This window comes from Glycine max, chromosome 13 (assembly GCF_000004515.6).
Source record: "Glycine max cultivar Williams 82 chromosome 13, Glycine_max_v4.0, whole genome shotgun sequence".
NCBI classification, from domain to species: domain Eukaryota; kingdom Viridiplantae; phylum Streptophyta; class Magnoliopsida; order Fabales; family Fabaceae; genus Glycine; species Glycine max.
In genome coordinates, this window is record NC_038249.2 from 39,278,209 (window position 1) to 39,301,069 (window position 22,861).

Here is a 22,861-nt window from a genome sequence, read left to right on the forward strand (position 1 = left end):
TGGTGAGGCCGAACCTTATCATATTTGGATTAACGTTACCGATATATGTGTGGATAAGACGCATGAAAATTCAATTGGAAGGTAAATCATTTGGTAAGAAAATATTATTTTCTGATAAAAATTCATTTTGTAAGAAGAAAAACTCAATCGTAAAAAAAAAAACTCTTAACTTTGGAAAAAAAACATTTCTGGATATCAAATCTTTAGTTAATGCCTGGAGAAGCAAAGAGAGAGAAGTGAATAAGTCATATCATGTGATAGAAAAATAAAGTTTAAAAATGTTTTTAGTACTTATAAAATAAGTTAGTTTTGATTTCAATTCTTCTAAAAGAAATTCTTTATTTTTCATTATTCAAAACTTTGAAATCATTGTTTTGTTCCTGTAATATGAGAGAATTTTGTTTTAGTTAAGATTTTGAGTTTATTCATCTTTCTTTATCTCAGCTGTGTATTATCAACTTTAAGAAAATTATATTTTTTTTTCAACAGAAAATTGCTGTTGATTTAGATACCGTGCATGGAAGTTAATATATAATAAAGAGAATTTTTGGCTTATTTTGTTTGGCTCATTGCCGCATTGATATTTACCACAATCCTTTCCATAGAACTTGTGTCTGGCTGTCTGCAAATAAATTCATGCCATGAAATACACTCCTACTTTCTCCTGACTCCCCAATGTTATTATCAACCGGTTCAAAAGGGGATGGTCTACCCAACTATATAAGCACTTATCATGTTCATGAATTACCCGATGTGGGACTATTCTTAACAGTTATTGTGATAATTGGACATTGGTCCATTTTCCTTCTTTCTCCGAGGATGTAGGCACATGGTCGAACTTCGCTAAATCATGTTTGTTCTGTGTGGGTTTATTCTGTTTTACTTTAGATTCTAGTCATGTGTTGCAAACAAAAATAATACTGGGATAAAAAATAGAACTGCATACATAGTTATGTTTGTTGAAAACTAATTGAACACATTCCTCTCGTACAGAATCAATTGAACTTTATTCCTCAAAATTCAAGGACTTTTGAAGCTTTATGCGCATCTCATATCCTATATATCATAGTTGAGGCAGAAATATTTATCCCATATTACAGAACAATCCTTTGACCCCTATCTTTTGCTATTTGAATCACATTACAGCAGACCCAATGACCAAATATTGTATACTCAAAATTACCACCTTATTTCTATGAAAAAGAAACCAATTCGTGTGACTATCAATGCTATAGACATTGCCAATGACTCCTACCATGCTAACAATCACAACCATAACTACAATGACCATCGTCTAAAAAAATAAATAAAGCCACGTGGCAATTTCAAGTTGATGGAACAAACTTCTCAGTAAATAGTTTCATAACTTAATTTTGATAATTGGTTTGTAAAATTGACCCACTTTAATCAACCATTCCTTGAAACCAGGAAAAATAGTGAAATGCTGTTGCATTAAAGTTTTATGTTTATTGAACAGCATAAGTTTTAAACTCTTGTATTGAACAAGCTAGGTGGGGCTCCCACCAAAAAAATAACACAGGAAAAATTCAGAGAAACATGTCATTTCTTTATATTTGTTGGGCATATAAGTTACACTTTACAATTATTCAGCATAACACATAGTCCCGTTCATCATGTAAAAAATCGTATACATATGTAGCAATTGCTGTCTCAAATTTCATCATTCCAAAGATGATTATCGATCAAATTAAGGCGATTGCCATGAATTGGTACTGGCGCACTCTTCCAAATCCAATCCATACGTCTCTCCCCAGCAGCAGAAGACATGCTTCAGACTATATATTCTCAGTTCAGCTTCTGATTCGGTCTGATCAACAGGTGTTCAAGCATAGCATATTAGCATCCATGTAACATGTTACTTGAGAATCTTCTCTGATTGGTGCATCTTTTGAGTCTTCCATTTCTCATCTTCCTGCAATTCATATTCCAAGAAGAGAAGAAAAAAAGAAATCCAGAATTGCATAAAATCCATGCATCTGTGTTTAGTTGGGACCCCAGCAACTCAAGTACATGACGGTTCTCAGAGACTCTTCTGACTGCTTAGCTTTCTCATCTTTCAATTTGGCTGAAGCCATAACAGATGATTGAGAATAAAGCTTCTTGGTTTGAGACAAAGACCTCATATTATGTTTAGCATGTTGTTGTGCTGATCTCATCACACTGTTCCACCTGCAGATACCCTGATCCTTCATGGCCTCCACCACTCCAACACCAGCTGCCACGGTCCAAGCCCAAGCACGGCTTGTTGAACTCATATTCTTCACAACTTTTGAATATATAATAAGCTAGAAAGTAGTTGGTGATGCAAATAGTTTTTGTTGTGAGTTTAAGAACAAGGTAGTGTCGAGTTTGATGTGTGCATAGAGAATTGAAAAGATTGATGAGATGAAGATGAATGAATATGGGGTGCAGTTTGTTGTTAAAATATATAGTGAGCTTGAGACAATGGAAAACACAGACACTAGTTTAGTTTGTGTGCAAAACCAGAGGCAGTGGAAAAGGCACACACATGGTTTTGGTTTATGGGGTGTGATGCGTGTGTTAAATTTGTTTGGTAGGTAAGGATCTTAAATGGGTACATATCTAATTAAGAATCCCTCGACAGTTAATTTGTGTCAAAGACTTCACTATAGTAGTAGCTGTAGGACCACACAACTTCAACTTGCGCTTGATACTGCTGGATTATTGTTCATTGGAAGCGACAAAAGATGACGATGCTTACGAGTTTTTGAGTGCTTTATCAGCTAAGTGCGCTCATTGTTTATAAGGAGAATCGTATAGTACGGAACTTAAAGTTCATGGGAAAAGGTTGTATAAATAATTTATTGTAATAGTTATTGAAGTAAAGTTTCACTACAACAAAATTCATTTCCTTTTTTCACGGGAACTCCTAATTCTGCAAGTAAATAATCAAGAAAACTGCACGAGATACTTGCGTTAAACAGTACAGTGACGAAAATCCATGCTCGATGTTAAGTGGTGTGGTGATAAAAAAATAATAATAAAGTACAAGTTAAAATTATATATGTATACAGGATGTGGCACATATTCTTCATTGACTTCAACTGAATTTGTTATATAAAAAACTCCTCCCCTTTTGGGTCTTGTTTCCTTTAACATGAGATTTCTACAACAGTAGGATTGATATGATAACATAAATTGATTTCTGTAATCCACTTTTTTTTTTTACTATTAAGTGTAATGATAGGTGAATTTTTCTTCACCATAAATATTACATCAACACTCATTATTTTCCTTTAATTTTCTTTTGTTATTACATTATATCACTACAGTCTACAATTATCACTCTCTTTCTTTATGTCAATTAGTAAGTATTAACCCATCATTTTTAACAACTATGGGTAAATGGGGAGATAAGTATTTAACTAGATAAAATCCTGAGTATTGCATGAACGAGTAAATAACAGTTGAGTCAGAGTTGATGTTAACAAAAATATATTTAATAATTTCTATTTTATTATTAATAATAATGTATTTAAACTTTTTTTTACCCATTTTTCTAAAATACATATGGACTCTGGCCTTTTGTTACCTTAGCCTTCTTTTGTTGTTTGAGAAGAGTGAGGGAAGGCTGGGAAGCTCCTTTTTTTTATCTAATTTTTTTTCCTTATGTTTCAATATTTCAAGTGCACTGAGATTTAGAGTTGAGTATCAATCGAGTTCTATGATGGATTGATGAACTTAAAATAACTTTATTCTAATCATGGATGAAAATAAATTGTGGGCAATGAGTTAAGGCTCGAATATATAAACATCTATCATACATGAATATAGACATGAATTTTTTTTTTAGGGTCGACATTAAAGTTATTAGTAATCACATTTTTTTGTTTTTTTAAATTGCATATATGATATTTTACCCAATTCTAACTATTAATTATCGTGCCTATTTTTTGTTGATTATTGAGGATTTGTGGAGACAAGGAAATTAAGCTTTTAGGCAATATATGGTACCCTTTATTTTCAATTTTTATATTATTTACATAATTTTTATTCATTTATTTATTGCATCTATTTAGGTTTTTTAATATCTTTCTCATCGATCTATTCGAAGGTCCTAGTGTAATATATATATATATATATATATATATATATAACTTTAGTTATATAAAAATATCAAACCCATCGCAAGTGATAAATATCGTAAAGGACAATTATATTGTGTGATATAAGAAGACATCTATTATTTTCAATGTGTTATAGGAATATATTTTATACAAATATAATCTAATACGCTTTTAGTGTTTTATTGTGATTTAGTTAGGCATAGCATAGTGCCACTGATAAATATAAGATCTCGCTCTATGATAATATGAACTTAAAGAAAGCTTTGAATGAAAATTTGTAATTGTAAGAATAGCTACCAAAATTTTAGGAAATTAAAAAAAAAAAAAGAAATCACACTAATTTCCGTGCAAAAGCACGTAACTTTTTATTGATATGATATGGCAATTTACAGTCACATACAAACCCACCAACAATCAATAAGGATCAAAACCTTGCACAATCAATCCATCAACAGTGCTATATGTTATGAGCACTCTCCAGTTTTATAGAATTACGTGGCTGAGCTGATCATCACTGGCATCATATTTTTGTGCCTTGCTGAATTATACTAATATTTATCATTAATCTAATGTTTTCTAACTCTAAGAATTGGGACCCCAGGTGCTCAAATACATAACTGTTCTGAGAGACTCCTCTGCCATCCTTCTCTTCTCATTATTTGAAGTTGCTGAAGAAGAAGAAGGAGAAGGAGAAGCCAGCTTCTTGGCCCGAGTTGCTGACCCTAAGTGGCTCTTGGCTTGTTGAGCCACCGACTTCATCATTGTGTTGTTCATTTTGCAATACCCTTGATCCTTCAACGCCTCCACCACTCCAACAGTGGTTGCAACCACAAAAGTTCCACGACACATGTTATATAATAAATTGGTGCGGTTTCAAACTAATAAAACTTCCCTAATAATCCTTCACTGTTTTGTGATATGATATCAGTAGTTGAAGTTGCTACTATGACTACAAGTGAGTGTGAGTTTTGGTGTTTATATAGATTAATACGTGAGGCTTAGGGGGGAAAAACCGGATGCTATATTGGTTTGTTAACAGGTGGTTTGAACTGTGTGGATAGCCAGAGGTTTTCATTTTCACTAGCCCTATCTTAATTGCCACATAGATATCTCTCCTTTGTCTTTATTCTTTAGACTTTAGTCGAGTTTGCATTTTTAATTATTGCTGTCTGCTGCCAATTGCATTATTGCAAGGCCATTTGGCACATGGTTTTGCCACAAGCCCATAATATATGTAAATTTGAACCCGTAGTTTGGGAGTGAAACCATTGTTCATTAAGTGATGATGATTGGGTGGGGGCATACCAAGATAGCCACCAATCCAATAATGTAGTACTTTGTATTTATTTAGCATCGCCCACTTACACTTGCACACGAAATTGTCTTTTATTATGCAGAGTAGAAGGATTTCGGTCTTTGCTTAGATTATCATCGCGCATCCTAAACATATGTTGAAAACTCAAATAAACAATTTTCTATTCATATGTTGTTTGTGCCATGGAATTAATAGCCTAATCTGAAACATACAGTACAATACAGAGCGTGTATACCATAACATCTTGAGGATCACTAATTACTAGACGAGTGCTAGTGTGTGTTTTGTTACGAGGAATGGTGTAAACTCAAGTATGCGTGTTCTGTTTTCCTTTTTAAAAGTTACCAATTCCAATAACATGGACATGGAGAGTGCTGTGTGCAGCTTGTTAGACCAATCATTAATGTGCTTTACTTAATAACGTCGTTTCATCATCATGCGTACCTTCCGGAATTCTCTTCATGGACAAGGCTATATTCATTAGAAACATTGATATCATCAAAATCATAATAGAAAAATTATAATTTTGGAGAGGTAGATCACGAAATCAAGATGGTCGACAGAGACATGTTAGTTTGTTTGAAAGATAAATCATCGCAAGATTAAACCCTTGGTAATAATAAAACAAGTAAAGAGTAAACTTTATCTTCTTTTAAATTGGCATTCTAAATTTTAATTTTAATAATTGATTCTTAAATTTTATCTTCCTACAAATAAATAAATTTAATTTTTGTCGCAACAGATTCTTATTTTTTCTTTATAAATAAGCATGGTAAACTTTAATTTCATTTCAATTGATCCTTAAATTTTACCTTATTTTACATATAGTTGTTTCTATTTTTCAAATTTTCCTTAAACTTTTTTTATTCATATCCATCTACAAAATAAATTTAATATTTTGTTTGTCTCTGCCATCATATGACATTTACTAGGTCTCTAATAAAATGTAGCATGACTATTTCAAGTGGGATCCAATAATGTGTATGTGATGTCATATTAATACGCGACTCACAATTTTTTTTAGCCTTAAAAAATATTATTTATTTATCTTAAAATGAATGCTAGATATTAAAGAAATTATTTCAAAAATTGAAGGAATAAGAATTAAATGACAGCACAACATATGTAATTCCCATATTGTCGACTCTCGAGTTATTAGCACGAAACTCTAACCAGTGGTGGACCTACGTTGATTTCAGGGGGTGCACTTGCACCCCCTCATTTTTTAAAATTTAATAAATTTGTAAATAAAATTTTATATTTTTATATTTTATTTTATCTATATTTATATAATTGAACCCATTGATTTTATTTTTTATAATTTATTCTCACTGACTTAGGGTCTTGGATCTGCCACTGACTCTAACCAACTAAGTTAATAGGTCAATTATGTTATAAAATAATTAATGTCGTTATATATAATACTAAAATTTTTAATGTATATTTAATGCACATGTAAATTTACATAATAAATTTTGTGACAATTAATTTTGATTTAATAATTAATATTTTTACATATATCAATTTTAAATGAAACCTATGATTTTTATTTAAAATTTATATATAAAAAAATACATTGTTAGATCAAAATTAATTGTAATGAGATCAAAAAATACATTAGTAAATTTATGTTAATAATGTATTTTTTTTACATATATAAATTTTTATTAAACCTATGGTTTTTATCCGTAAACCTATGATTAGTAAATTTATGTTAATAATGTATTTTTTTGAAATTACATATGTTGTGCTGGGTGTACCAGCAAAACGAATGGTGCGCATAGCAATTCCCAAAATAATTGAGTTAAAGGTCCATGCCAAGGTTTTTTTGTTGGATGGGCCTACGATTCAAGCAAGGTCCAAACCAGATTTGGATTAGGGAGTAGTGGAGCCCATGAAGAACGTGAATGGGCGAAGTTTTGTTCCCCTCATTGGCTGGTTCCTTAGTAAGTAATTTTTTTTTTTTCTTTTTGGCTATTGTTTTACCCTTGATGTTCTTTGTTTCCTCCGTCAAGTTTAGCCATAAATCAACTTTATTATTTATAATGCACTGTTTTGGATAAAGATGCGTGAACAAGCTTAACACAAAATTTAGCAACTAGTCAGTGCATTTCTTTCCACCTGTTACTGTAGAATCCACAACTACGGATATTCATCACTAATCACTTATCATAAAACACCACGAACTTTTTTCGTTTTGGTAAATATAAAGCATAACACTCCAATCCCAGTTCTTCACGCACTCTGTATAATAGTTGAACCATTTCTTACACACTCCAACATTCTCATAATGAAAGGAAAGTAGAGAACAGAGATTCGTTTATTGAGTTTCAACTCGACATTTACAAAGCTCTATGTACAGTACAGCTGCTGCCAGTATATATATCTTCCAGAAAAACAGTAGTAATAGCGAAATATGAAAAAAAAAAAAAAACTAGTGATGATACTGATACGAACACCCTTTTGGATAAACTCACTTGTAGGAAAAAAAAAAAGATATAATGAATTATACTTATCTCATAAGTTAAAATTAACTTAAATAAATGTCAATCAACTTGCAGAGAAATTAAACAAGTTTCTATAAATTAGCTTATCTATAAGCTAATTTCAACTTATGAAATAAGTTTAATTCAATTTTTTTACCTTTTTATTTTTTTCCTACGAGTACTTATTTAAAAATGTATCCAAAAAGGGTCCAAATATCATACCTGCCACTACACACAGTTCTTGAGGGTTTGAAGGTTGCCCCTTTAGTTAGGACCCCAGCAACTCAAGTACATGACAGTTCTAAGAGATTCTTCAGCTTTTTTAAATCTATCAGCAGCATCAACATTACTGTTCTTGGCTGCTTGATGAAGCACATTTTCATAGCCATTACCAGCAACACGGTTCTCTGGCTTAGAGAGACCTGGGATTCTTGCGGAGCCACCTTTGTGAGAAGAACCAACGAGGTTTTCTTTTCTTGGTGTTCCATCTTTGATTCCTTCCTCCATGTTTGGAACCACTTGGAGAATGAATACCTCAGCTCATGTTCATCTCCAGGTTCAAATGATGATACTTACTTCACTCTTGGATGTTTCAGGAAGAGGGTTAGAACTTAGAAGTGACTAGATTCGATCGGACAAGGAAGATTAAAGAAAACAACTTGCTATAAAAGAACACAAGAGGGCACACCCATTCAGGCATTTAAAACTCGGGGAACATGTATGTTATTAATATATACAGAAATGGAAATGATACAACTGAATTTTTTACTGTTATAACTCTGCAAAACATTATAAAAAAATTATTTTTAATAAACATATAAGAGTTTATGTATTGCCACGGTAAAAACTTAAAACCATAACTAAATTAGCAACATGTTGAGTTTGAAGGGGACCTGAACTAGATCCCTATCAAACATACTCCTAGAGTGGTGCGAAATAGTCTCATAATCAACTAAAAAGATTAAAACTTGTAAAAATATTTAAAGATCTCACAAAAAGTGAAAGACCTAAATTATGGTAATTGGAAAAAAAATATAAAAACTTAGAGTGAAGATCAATCATAAATTTAACATATATAATAATTATGATTAAATAATTATGTGTACAACTTGTTTTTCCAAATAATAAATAATATGTCGCATTTTATTTTATTCTAAGAAAAATTTAATTTTCAGTGATAATGTAAAAAACAATTACACTATCAATTAATCATAAATGATCTTATTGATATGATCTTTAAAGAGAGAAAGAATTATATGTTAATGGTGTATAATTATTTTATATTATCATTTATTTATAAATTATTATGTATAATAAATATGTTAACTTTTACAATTTATTTTAAAAATTATTTCAACTATATAAAATAAGTTTTCAGTAGATCATCATTCAATTCATAAATTAGTAATTTAACAAACTATTTTATCATACATAATAATTTTTCATTTGATGAGTGTGTAGATATATCATTTACTGTTTGTGAGAATTTAAATTTTAAAATGGAAAAAGAAAGTAAAAGCAAAAAAAAAAACAAAAACAAAAAACCTCCAATGGGAGGAATAAGGCCCCTTCCATTCTCTTTTAGGTTTCTTGTTCAGAATCACTTCTCTTTTAAAAATATTAATAATATTTTTGTTATCTTTTTAATACTACGTCATTCTTGTATATAAGAAATAAATAGAAACAATTTTTTCATAAATATATGACTACTTTTAAATTACTGGGTTTTTTTCGGGTTTTGTCCATTCCCATCAGAAAAAAATATTACTTATAAGTCATACTAATAGATGAAAAAAATTATCTTTTGAAAAATGAGTAGTATCATTTAATACAATCATCACTTGAATCAATTAATTTAAAGAGTATTTTTGAAATAAAATTTAAGGTTATGATATCATTAATTAATTGATCTTAACAAATTAATTAATTATTTCTTATAGATAAAAACAAAATATGAAATATTTATTAATTTTATTAATAATTACAACTTAAGTTTCTATCTATAAGACTCAAATTATAAATGATGTTTATTTTTTTTTATAAGTCTCAATCTATAATATTATTTGTATTTATTATTTTTAGACTAAAATATTTCTAATAAAAAAATAATATATGGACCGTTAATTAAAAGAGAAGAGAATACTAATAATAGGGATAATTTTTAAAAAATTATAAATTTAAGATAAATTTATTATTATTAATTAAATTATTTTTAATAACTATTTTTATTAATTTGGTTGAACTTGATAATTGAGTCTTATAAAAATAAAACTATAAATATTTAAAAGAAAACCTAAGTGACTATTTTTTTTATTCCTTGTTGATAATAGTATAAGGCAGACTCGATCCCTATATTATTATTATTTTTACAGGAACCCCTTACTATTTTAAAAACTATCACATTTCTCTTCAATTAAATGGAATAGCATTCTACCCCACAAAACGATGCTCCAATTTTCTCATTGCAAGTGAATAACAATAAACGACATTACGACAACCGAAAACCTAAATAACTGATCCGAGTATGAATGTGTATATGTTTCTGTTTTGGTATCAACTCTTATAATATTTATAATGTATGACTGCTTAAATAAATTATTTATTTTAAATTTGTAAGTTTTATAATGTTATATAAATTTAAAAGTTTTATATAAAATTTTGCTTTAATGATAAAATTGTTAAAATTCTTTATTTGAGTCACATAAAATTTTATAATTAAAAAATGATTTTTTAATTGATAAAAATAAATTAAGTAATGATTGTTTATATAATTCAATGTGAAGTTATCTACTTTTAACGGTAATAACTTGTTAAATAATATTACTTAATTTTAGTCACTCATAAAATATTTGCATGGAAATGCTCTTGGCTGATATTATAATTTGTTTTATTTTATTATGGATTAGAGATCAAATATCTTATAATTTATTGAGTAAAAGATTAATCTTATTTGTGATGTGAAATTGTCAATGGTCTAATTACACGAAAAAAATTAAACACAAACTTTTTTATTAAATAAATCATTTTCTCACGTATGAATAAAATAAAATTTTATATCACTATATTAACCCTATTAGTTACATGGGATTGTAATTTGATTAAGATCTTTATATTCTATACCATTTTTTTTGGAACAAAAATTTTACATTTTGATCTTATATAAATAATAATTACGAATTTATTTTAATTTTTTAAAAAAGTTACGAGAATATTAAACTTGGTCTATATACATGACATTATTTTTCAATTGTCTTTATAAAAAAAATACTTCGTTTTGATTCTAACTTGAAAAAAAAAATACATTTTAGTTCATACATTTGACACATTGTTTTTTATCCATAAAAAGTCTAATATCGTTAAATTTTATAATAAACTAAACAAATAGTTTGTAAATAATTTTCATATAAAAATCACATTTTAGAAAATTTTCATATTAAAAATAAAATGAAAAACAATTGTAATGATTAAATTTACAGATTAAACTTTAAAATTTCAACATATATGTAAGACGTAATTACCTTAATATTTTGATTTTTATATTATTTAGAACAAACATTTTAATTGAAGTATTTGAACTATATGCAAAAAATTTACCTAAAAAAATGTAAACACAAATTAAAATGTGCCTAACAAAGTTCATAAAAATTAAAAATAAATTACATTTTACATTTTATAGTTTGTTTTTGTTTTACATAAATAGAATCAATTCTAAAATAAAATTAAACATATCAAAAATTAAATACATTCTTAATGCATACACTCTTTCAATAAAAAATAATTTAATTCATTATATTGTGATAGATTACTCCCTTTAACTATATCTAACCCGATTAATTTACTTTTTTCCTGACCAGGAATCCAGCAACGGCAACAGCAGGGTGGTCCAGTCACAAGAATGGTTTAAAGTTTCGACGATTTTTTAAATTTAAAATATAGAATTAAAAATGCAAATTTTGTCCAATTGAAAAAGCAACTACAGGATTTAATTCAAACGCGTTTTTAAATTTAATATATAGAATTAAAAATGCAAATTTTGTCCAATTGAAAAAGCAACTACAGGATTTAATTCAAACGCGTTTTTTCCAACGGACCTACGCTTATGAGTGTTCCTTGTTGCAGCGCACGTGCAGACTCTATCTAAAACTATAAGCATGTTTAATCGCGTTATAGTTATACTACGTATATTTGGATAACTATCAATTTTTTTATATTTATTTTAACATTCAAAATCATAGCGATTTTTTTAAAAAACACTATTCATTATTTTTGTTTTTAACGTAGAATTTAAATTGATTTTGGGAAAATTAAATTAAATTTACAACACACTATTTACTTATCAGTTATCATCTTCCTCTTTCTGTTAGCCGTGCCAAAAAGAATAAAATAATATATAAAGTCTACTTTTTTATTGCTTAAAAGAAAAACAAAAAAAGAAGCAATCGTACGTAGGTACTAACACGTAATCATTATATTTTATAAATTTGAGGTAAAGAACGATAGATGATACTGTATTAAAGTTGGCCAAAACAAAGTATTTATTGCCAAGAGTAAGTAGATGGATTGCTCTACAATATTTATATGGGAGGCCATATTACTCGAGTGAAATAGAATTATACGAACCACAAATTTATTCTTTTTTGAGTTATATATATATATATATATATATATATATATATATATATATATATATATATATATATATATTATAAGGATTCATACATCAAATCATTGTTAAATTAGAAAAATTTTACACTAATTAATTTCTTTGTTGAGTGATATATATGTTCAGCATATATATTTAATTGATATTTTTTCTCGTTCTCTTTTTTTAATCTTATTTTACCGTATTTAACTTTTTCCAATCTCTTTTGCCACCGTTATGTATCCTTCGAATTTAAAGAAATATAAAAAGGTGGTAACTTTATAAATTTTATGCAACCATAAACAATAAATTAACATACAAATTAAAAAAGATTATATATTTTAATTAAATGATATGATAGCATATATTAAATTTTGTTAATTTACCTTTTAATATATTTTTATGATATAAACTTTTTAAAATAAATTGCATTATATAATATTACATTTTTATTTATATAATAAAAATAGTATATATGATTGAAATGAATTATTAATGTGTGATTGTGTGTTTGTGGAGTGCAATGACTAATGATTGAAAATAGTTCCTTAGCTAGATATATATAAAAAAGGAATGAAAACTATTGCCTAGAGCATTTTATTCATTTCTATTTTTTATTATTATAATGACCTCCTTGTATCATTAGCATTTTGCACGATCACTCTCGCAAAAGAATGAGGTATCACATTTGCTTGTCTCTTAGTTTGGATAAGTAGAAAGGATATTTTTTGCAGTCCCTTATTATAGAACCAATTTCAAAAACAACACCACTGATATTTAGTATGTATTTGAAATTCAATTAGTATCACATAAACTTTTTAAAAAATTTAGAGTGATAAAATGATGAAGATTGGATTCCTTACCTTAACATTTTTTATTTTTCTTATTTAAATTATAATTTTTATTATTGTATTTTTTTTGTGAGAAAAAGTATTACAATAATAAAAGTATTAATTTAAATAATATTATTGTAATATATATATATATATATATATATATATATATATATATATTAATGTAGATACTTTTATTTTAAGTATTTAATATTATTACACACTTAAAGAATCAAAATTGAGATTATTGATTTAGTCAGAAAATTGTTTCTGTGGGTTGATTTTTTTGTTCGATGTAAAAGGTATATATATGATTTTCAAAATTATGAATAAAAAGTTAATACTTTTGTAAATTGACAATTCAAGAATATTTTTTGAAGAGAAAAAAAATTATACACATAGTGTAAATTTTTTTATAGAATCACCACATCATAATTTATTAATATGGTTATTAATTTTTAAAATAATTATCTTAAATTAATTTAAATGGTGATTTTAATTTATGATTATATGTCAATGAATAAGCATTATTCTCTTTTTTAATAGTTAAACCATTAGTAACTTTTGATATAAACATTTTTTAATTGTCAATTTAATATTATAATTCGTCATTGTAAATCGTTAGCATGTTTTAGTGGAAGATAAATAACTTAGTTAAATATTTATTGATAATTTTTTATTACAAAATATATTTATATTTAAGGATATAAATAAAAAATATTTAATAAAATTTACGAAAATAAATTTTATACAATAAAAACTTCTAAATATTCACTAAGTATAGAACTAAAGATCACGCCCAACACGGTAACATGATTTTGTCTCGTAAAACAAAAGATTTGTTATTTGGGACACGTCTAATGTTCGTTTTTTTATGACGCTCCATCCGTCTTTCAGGCTAATAACTAAATTAATTGTGCAAATAAATAAGGTGTTCCAACTGTCATGCCTCATTGTTGTTTAGGCACTACAAAAATTGGTGATTACTGACATCAAGATTCTCTATTTCGTATTGAATATGAATTTAATAAAGTAATACTAAAATAGTGTCTTTATCTCACTGAATCTTGATATTATCTTTTCAGATTTTTTTTTTATCCTTTTTTATAAAATGTCCTTCTCGTTACTTCTTATGCTTTAATTATTACCTTTCAGTTTCACATAAAAAATTATAACTACCTTTTCTTTAAGAGGACAATTTATACAGTTTTCTAATCAGTTTTATTAATTTATGTGTAATTTGATCTTAAAATCTTAGAGTGATAAAATTGATAATTATCTGTATAGTATATTTGAACATGACAAAAATTCATTTAACTGGAATGAAAGAAGAACATAATTTTTATTTAAATATATCGTATTATATTGTGATATAATAATGGATCTGTTTCTCAATTTATCTATTTAATTTTTACCTGAGTGTTTCTGAATTTATTGTCTGCATACAATCGTATCAAAAGGTTTTCAAACGTAAATTTTCCAAAAGTTCATTAATGGTGCTATATAAAAACCGTCTTCAATTCCTTACAAAAAATGTCTTCAATTATCATGGTAAAAGAAGTAATCAACGAAACGTTTAAATACATTTTTAGCTCTCATAATAATTTTAATTTTATTTTTTGTACATTAAAAGTTTGATTTTAAATCATTTTAGTCTTTAAAAAAATGTTTTCATTCTTTTTATCAATATTCTAAAACACGTATTATAAAGTACAATCATTCGTATTAGTAACTAACATATTAAAGGGACAATTTGAATACAATAAAATTTAAGAATTAAAGCATAAACTTATAAAAGTATAAACAAAAACTAAAAATTTAAAATATAGAAATTAAAATTAAAATCGTGAAAAACTATAAGCACAAAAAACGTACAGATCGAACTTAAAAAAATAAAATTGATTGAATTGACTCATTGAAAAATTACGAAATAAATGAAATAAAGTAAGGAGTTTCCTTTTAAAATTATTGGAAAGCATTTGTTAAATACGTCAAGCACGTTCTTTCCTAAAGCATTGGAGCAGAAGGCATATATCCGTCCACGTGAAGAGAAGACAATACTCTTGTAGACTAGTTCACTAGACTAAGCAGATAAGATTAACAGAATAGCTCCACGTTTGACTGATAGAGATAATAATTTAGTTGAAATAATTTTCTTTCAAGCTAAGTTTTTTTATAACTTTTTTCATGCCACCCCTACCTTATAGGTTATGTTTAATTTAGGAAAGAAAAAAAGTGTAATAATTATAAAAACAGTGAGAGGGAGAAAAATAAAAGTGAGTTTTTTCTTGTTGGATAGTGTAGAAACTAGAAAGTTAAAGAATATACATATATGAAATTTGGAAATGTTTATCCATTTATTTACTTTTTAGTTGGAGTATGTTTCGTGAATATATTTTAAGATATTTTTTAAGTATAATTTGATTATGTATTTTAAATAAAAACAAGTGAATGTACGTTTTTAAAAACATAAATCTATGTGGGTGCATGTAAAATGAGTTTAGATTTGTATCGTTGGGAATGAGTTTAGATTGAAGCTAGGCACATTATAACAAGAGCAAGAAGGCATAGGTCTTAAGTTTTCTAACTCTTTCCAAAGAGACTTCAGTTGAGTGTAGTAGCCTAGTAGGCATTAATACTTTGATAATCTTGCTTAATTAAGAGAATAAGTCTACTTCTGAATTTCTACAATTATGAAGATATGCCCTTGACAATATCTTTATTGGAGATCCTTCCAAACCTTATGAGCCATTTGCATATCTAGAGAAAACTTTGTGACGTCGGAGATCTAATGCATGATTGATACAAGAAAATATCATAAATGTTCCCCTTACCCATGCTACAAAAACAAAAGGATCACTTGCACTTAACTATGAGTGATAATTGATACAATAATTGCTCTCAAATTCTGATTGGGATGTAGAAGTATATATTAGGACCAGATGGATCCAAAACTTAATTTGCCATTTTTTATTGAAAAAATCACGCAAGAATCTGAGAGAAAGAAGGGATTCGAATTGGGACAAATGCAGTGTGCATTATATCATTTACTGAATAAACTAGTCTGAAACCAGTACAAGTATGAGAAAAACTAAAATGATCAAACCCACAAAATGACTACAATCTGAAAGCTATTTATACAAAGGTCTCTAACACTAATTAATTCTTAACAGAAAACTAACTCGTATAGTATAGCTTTTTTTTTTTTTTTTTTTGCTGTATACTCGTAAAATATAGTTAAATAGAACAAAAGTTAAACTAAAAAAACCCTTATATATTCTCATTCCACTGATATTAATGTTTTAAACGTCTTGTGTTTAGGTTTATTGCTTGAGAGGAAAGCAACAATTCTCAACTAGTCTACTTCGTATTTTCCTTTCAAAGTGAGACTATTAACGTAATGGCACAAGACATTTAGTAGTTAATTTACATATCAAAAATATAATATTAATCTATTCATTTGAATTTCATGGTGGCTTGGACTTGCTAGGCATATAAATGTTTCCTTAATTTCTTTCTTTCTTTTCAATTTGCTTGACAAGGGAGAAACTACTAATATGGGTCAAACATTAAAACAATAAAAGATTGAAAACATTAAGGGTTACGAATTAACCTTTGCAGTTCTAAATTAAATAACTGCAGGGGGAATTCTCACCCTAATTAAGTTGTTTTTGTTTATGTTAAAATATTAAACTTAAATCCATTAAATAAAACTTTAGTGCTTTAATTTTACCTGTAGCCGCAGGAAAAGTTAAAAACGGAACTGCAGATGAAATGATCTAATTTCTTGTTGTGAACCACCGAATGGACCGAGTCATGCATATATAGATGGAATTCTTAAACAACCTCTCCCATTTTCCAATTTAACAAAACACAGCATTTCCATTTCTCAAACATCTTTACCATTTTTTCAACTTATTATAATACAACAAAATATGTCACATGTGAATGTGACTGGTCCAAAATCAACCTGCTTTTAGTTGTCACTCAACCACGAGTTAGAGCGAGAAATATCAAATTACCGTGGAAGAGAAGCAAGTGTAGCTTCCTCTAACAAGCGACTACAACACTCAATAATGATATAACATATATTCTGCACATAACTATTGAACGAATATCAAAAGTTATCATATTTTTACCTTTCTTAACTATATATTAAAATTAGAAATCTATTATAGAAACAAAAAGGCCTTAAAAAATTGGTAGCTATTACTCTTATTTTGATAATTTTTCTTGTTTTTGTTTTAAATAAATTGAACTTGGAAATAACCAAATATACTTGGTATAATTTTAATGATATATATATATATATATATATATATATATATATATATATATATATATTCGGAAGACTAAAATTATTTTTCAGTAAACGTGTAATGTGAAGCAATTATATTTATAAAATATTTAAATACAAATTAACAATAAATATATATTTTTATTTTATCACACAGAATACATTTATTATTTACTAGAGTTTTATTTATTCGAGAAACCTCAACTCAAACTACATGTCTAGAGAAAACTCGAATTTATCACCTAAAATTGAATTAGAATAATACTACGCTAGTCAATTCACCTATTATTTAGGATATGTTTGTTTTATCATTTCACTCTGTTAACATATATTTCGATGCATCATCTTGTGAGAAATAATAAGTTGTTACTTCTTCTTTAACAAGATTTTTGTAGCTTTGCAAAAAATCAACAAAGTTAAATTTTTTATTGTGATATTGTTGCGGAAAACTGTAACATCGTTATAACTATTTTGTTTAGAAAGAAAAAAAAAAAAACCGGTGTGAAAATTTCAACGTGTCACTATGTGAGCGGCTGGTTGGAAAGTGGACAAAAGAAGGTTTCGATCAGTTTCAGTTTGAGACTTCACAGTGTGGATAAGCTTTTCGGTTGTGCCTTGTTTTCATTCCAACACAGTTTGAAAGCAATGCAGGTCACCTATGATTTTTGTCCTTCGTAGAAGGACACTTTCTCATAGCCACGATCTCTCTCTCTCTCTCTCTCTCTCTCTCTTGCGTTGCATTTCCATTTCCAGTTTCCACCCATGGCTGCTCTCACTTCTCTCTCTTTCTCAGCAGTGACTCATTGCTCAGAAAGAAAAGTAACCCTTTCCTCCACTCGTTTTCTCGCTTCCTCTTCAGAACTCTTTGGGTTCCGAACCGATTTCTCGTACCACTATGTTGGTGTTCGAGCTTCCAATTCTGCGTCTAAAATGGTTGTTCAATGCATGTCTTCTGCCACAGGTTAGTGTATTTGAAAAATCGTTTGTTAGAGTAAATATTCTTAAGAGAAAATAAGTTATGCATTGATAGTTTTACTATTATTTAATCACAACCCATAATGTTTAATAAGTTTATTGATTTTTATAAGTCATATCAACAGCTATTTTTGATTCTATACGTTAAGTTTGTATGTTGACTATGTAAATTTTGTTACACTACTGGCAGTGCATTAAAATTAATCTTGTTCTGTTATCAGTTGAAAAAAGAACGGGAAAATATGTACACTACACAGTCTAGATTGGTTATTCTCATATCTCACAATAATTTAGTGTTGTCATCTAACTATCTACGCATATATGTGTTTTGGTTACATTTTGTGTGACGTGCATGATATTTATTCTCACTTTAATATCTTCCGATAATTGTTCTCACCTCATCTCTCGAAATCATAAAGAACATATAATCTTGTTTTGGAAAGGAAAAGGTTATGCAATCTACATTTTATTGGTTTCTTTCTATTAGTAAGCATCCCTGTTCAGATGTACCAATGCATGGTTAGGCGTTAAGCTGATCAAATTGACACGAACAGAATTTAATCATAGTGCATTATAAAGGTTTTTTATTCATTCAATGGTGAATTGTCAGATTCCCTAGTACGCAGGGGCTAGTTAAATAGTTGCAACCGGTAAAAACTGCGTGCGATTTAGGCCTATATAATAATTTCCTGGGTGAGTCTCTGGTGGCAACTCCAACGTGCCAATTCTGTCAATTTTACAGCATGAAATTAAAATCAGAGTGTACCAAATTTAACTCAGGAAAACATGTTTTGGTTACCCTATGTATGACATGGTGTGAACAGTTCCACGCTAGGTTATTTCATGGCTCAAACATATTCTGCCCAAAAGGGAAGAATGAATAGCAATCGAAAATTTTATGTGCTTGCATGATGTGCAGATGTTCCTCCCACTGTTTCTGAGACAAAGTTAAATTTCCTCAAGGCATATAAGCGACCAATCCCTAGTATCTACAATACTGTGCTGCAGGAGCTAATAGTGCAGCAACATTTAATGAAATACAAGAGATCATACCGCTATGACCCTGTGTTTGCTCTTGGTTTTGTCACTATATATGATAAACTTATGGAAGGGTATCCTAGTGATGAAGACCGAGATGCCATCTTCCAGGCCTACATTAAGGCATTGAAGGAAGATCCAGAACAATACAGGTTAGAACATTGTGTAATTATTGTTTTCTTTATCTTGTTTTTGTGATTCCTGCTTCAAATCATTAGCAAAAATGGAAGAACTATTATCAGTCCCATTTTGAATAATTTGCATTTGAGGTTAATTTTTTGAGTTTAGTTTATATGCACTAACAATCCTTTACAGCTTCAACCAATTATAAATAATGATACGTATAATTTTAAGGTAACTTTTGTAAAAGTCATTAAACTTGTCATATATGTCAATTTTTTTATTGAATGATAGTATAAAAACTCTTTACACTATTCGTATGTAGACTATTTTCTCTATTTTTTTTTATGTTACATTAAATGATGTTTTATACAGAATTGATGCACGAAAGTTGGAAGAGTGGGCTCGAGTTCAAAGTCCAACTTCTCTTGTTGAGTTTTCATCCAAAGAAGGAGAAGCTGAGAGGATTTTAAAGGACATTGCAGAAAGGGCTGGGGGGAAAGGGGAATTCAGTTATAGTCGTTTCTTTGCAGTTGGACTCTTTCGTCTAGTTGAGTTGGCAAATGCCACGGAACCAACAATTTTGGACAAGGTTAACCAATTCATTTAAGACTTATTATTATTATGACTTGGATTTATTCAAATACTCATTTCATTACTGTATTTTGTTTTTGCAATTTGAAGTTGAAGCTACCAAGTCTAGTTCTCACTTCTCATCTACACATGTTTTAGCAAATTACAAATCAAGAAATTCCAACATATTTTGAAGTGCTTAATAGATTTTGCCTGATAAGTTATCATCCAAGGATCGCTCTCATATCATGATTGTAAAAATTTCTATTTCATACATCCAAATGAATCTTTGGTGTTAACATAACAGCTTTGTGCGGCTTTGAACATCAACAAAAGAAGTGTCGATCGGGACTTGGATGTGTATCGTATCCTGCTTTCAAAGTTGGTTCAAGCAAAAGAGCTGCTGAAGGAGTATATTGACAGGTATGCACCAAACCCTTCAATGCCGTTCATTTGTTTTTCTCTGTTCTCATGGCTTTCAATTTGAGATATAATTGGTGAATGTAAAAACTTCTACCAAAAAAATTCTAGACATTGCCACAAGTTTGAATTTGCAATTATATTAAATATATGTGATACATGATGATCATATCTGGTTTGAACAAAATTACCTCTTAAAGGACACTTATGGTTTCTACTAAAAAATTGAATTTATGTTTCAACGCGTAATTTAAATGAGATGTTTTACTTGATCTATTCGAGCTTGCAGTTGTAGCTCTACTGAGTGTCCATTTGATTTAGAATTTGATAAAATTGATTTTGAAATATCGAATGTGATTGAGATGTGTGCTTAAATTAACCCGACAGGGACTAAGTTCTTTAGTTTTAACACGACTGACATTCTATCCTAAGTAGCCCCCTTTTAGAAAACATGAGATGAGATTCCACAAGTTTTTGGTAACGAACTGGCAAGTGAGATCAATAATCTCAAGCTCACATTTTATTTTACTTCAAAGTCTATGTAGTCCTGAACATAAATTCTTGTACTAATAGTTGTGACAGATTTATAGTTATAATAACTTTATTGTTTTCCTCAACAAAGTTTTGATTCGTTGAAATGATATTTTGCTTCAGGGAGAAGAAGAAAAGGGATGAAAGGGTTGAACCACAAAAGGCTAATGAGGCCATCACAACATGTTTGGGACAACAATTGCATGGTCTGTAGTTATGGTCTTCTGAAACAATCTCCTACTCAAGACTGACTTCTTATTCTTACATGTTTTTCTTGTTGATCCTTGAGTTGGATAAGGCAAGTCGGAACTTCTATCATCTTGATTTTGCAGGATTTGAATCATCTAAATGTGCAGAGTACATTTCAAAGGATAAAATGTAATAACAATTGTTATCAATGATTGAGATTTTAATAAAAATATGTGTAAAATAAATTGAAATTTATTACAATCTCAATCGTTGATTAATCAGCAATTACTATTCTCTACTTTATTCTATGTAGTGTACAATTTAGAGTCAACAAATCCTTGATTTTACTTATTGTACTTGTTGTAAATCGTAATCTTTGGTCATGATGGTGATGCACCTAAATCTTGTTTCACTAAACCCACAATTAATTTATCCGTCCAACTCGACTCGTTGGCACAAATGTATTTTGTGGTTCTCAAACGCAAGACTGATAGCCTATGTTGTTGTATCTATCACTAAAATTTTCACATTTCAATGTGTATCACCTTTCGCATATCGCTTACATGGGAGGAATTTGCTATCACCAATCACTATTCTTAGTGTGCACCATACTCCTTTTATTATAATGGTAATTCACGGTCTTCTGTTTCTTTCTTACCGACACTGGTGATGAATTAAATTTGTTTGAAAATTCATGTCATGTAGGATTTCTATTACCCATGTGAACATCTGTTTAACATCGTCACAACATATTTAAATAAGGGTCTAAAATGCCATGTTAATTTTGTCTAAGGATCAAAAGCTAGAAATTTTTCATATATAAACTAATCTATAACACCAAAATAAATAAGCATAAAACACCAAAAAAAACTAATCTATAAATGAATATAAAGTATAAGGATTAAATAATTAATTTCATCAAAAAAAAGAAACTTACAGTTCTACTTAATTTTGTGGAGGAAGTAATGTTTTTCGAAAGTTTTTTTTTTAACAAATATAAGAAAAACGGTGAGTTTCTTTTCTTTTTTTTGCATCAAAAGTAAATTATAGTTTTATACTTTTAGAAATACAAAATTTTGGAAGTATTCTGTCATGCCATGCTTTAGTCTCGTGAAGAAGGAAAGCAATAAAAAGAGAGGAGTAATAAAAGGGTGATGAGATTTTTCCCAATAGAAGAAAAGTAAATGGTAAGAGAAAGAAATTATTTGATTGAAGCGTGAGGATAACAACTTTAGTGAGGAAAGTAATAGCATCAATATGCAGCATAGTAATCCCCATTTACAGAAATAGATATATATTAAAAATAGGTATGTATTTCTATTTTCAACTGGAC

General features: G+C 28.6%; 3 protein-coding genes across 3 annotated transcripts; 1 reads left to right on the top strand and 2 right to left on the bottom strand.

Annotated features, from left to right (window-relative positions):
- Positions 1–1,855: 1,855 nt before the first annotated feature.
- Positions 1,856–2,410, bottom strand: LOC100795714 (uncharacterized). Its single transcript, XM_003543313.5, has one exon. It carries the CDS (start codon positions 2,274–2,276, stop codon positions 2,004–2,006), a length of 273 nt encoding a protein of 90 aa, XP_003543361.1. The 5' UTR covers positions 2,277–2,410; the 3' UTR covers positions 1,856–2,003.
- A 2,039-nt stretch (positions 2,411–4,449) lies between these two features.
- Positions 4,450–5,069, bottom strand: LOC100796236 (uncharacterized). Its single transcript, XM_003543314.5, has one exon. It carries the CDS (start codon positions 4,956–4,958, stop codon positions 4,692–4,694), a length of 267 nt encoding a protein of 88 aa, XP_003543362.1. The 5' UTR covers positions 4,959–5,069; the 3' UTR covers positions 4,450–4,691.
- Positions 5,070–18,265: 13,196 nt separating this feature from the next.
- On the top strand, positions 18,266–21,859 carry LOC100796767 (protein THYLAKOID FORMATION1, chloroplastic). Its single transcript, XM_003543315.5, has 5 exons — positions 18,266–18,643; positions 19,577–19,847; positions 20,191–20,407; positions 20,696–20,811; positions 21,463–21,859. Exons 1-5 carry the CDS (start codon positions 18,445–18,447, stop codon positions 21,551–21,553), a joined length of 894 nt encoding a protein of 297 aa, XP_003543363.1. The 5' UTR covers positions 18,266–18,444; the 3' UTR covers positions 21,554–21,859.
- The last annotated feature ends 1,002 nt before the right edge of the window (positions 21,860–22,861 follow it).

Bases quoted from the DNA above. Each gene is read 5' to 3' on its own strand.
- LOC100795714 (XM_003543313.5), bottom strand. From the start codon at position 2,276: ATGAGTTCAACAAGCCGTGCTTGGGCTTGGACCGTGGCAGCTGGTGTT.
- LOC100796236 (XM_003543314.5), bottom strand. From the start codon at position 4,958: ATGTGTCGTGGAACTTTTGTGGTTGCAACCACTGTTGGAGTGGTGGAG.
- LOC100796767 (XM_003543315.5), top strand. From the start codon at position 18,445: ATGGCTGCTCTCACTTCTCTCTCTTTCTCAGCAGTGACTCATTGCTCA. The intron at 18,644-19,576 runs GTTAGTGTATTT...CATGATGTGCAG, and splicing joins ATGCATGTCTTCTGCCACAG to ATGTTCCTCCCACTGTTTCT. The intron at 20,408-20,695 runs GTTAACCAATTC...TTAACATAACAG, and splicing joins AACCAACAATTTTGGACAAG to CTTTGTGCGGCTTTGAACAT.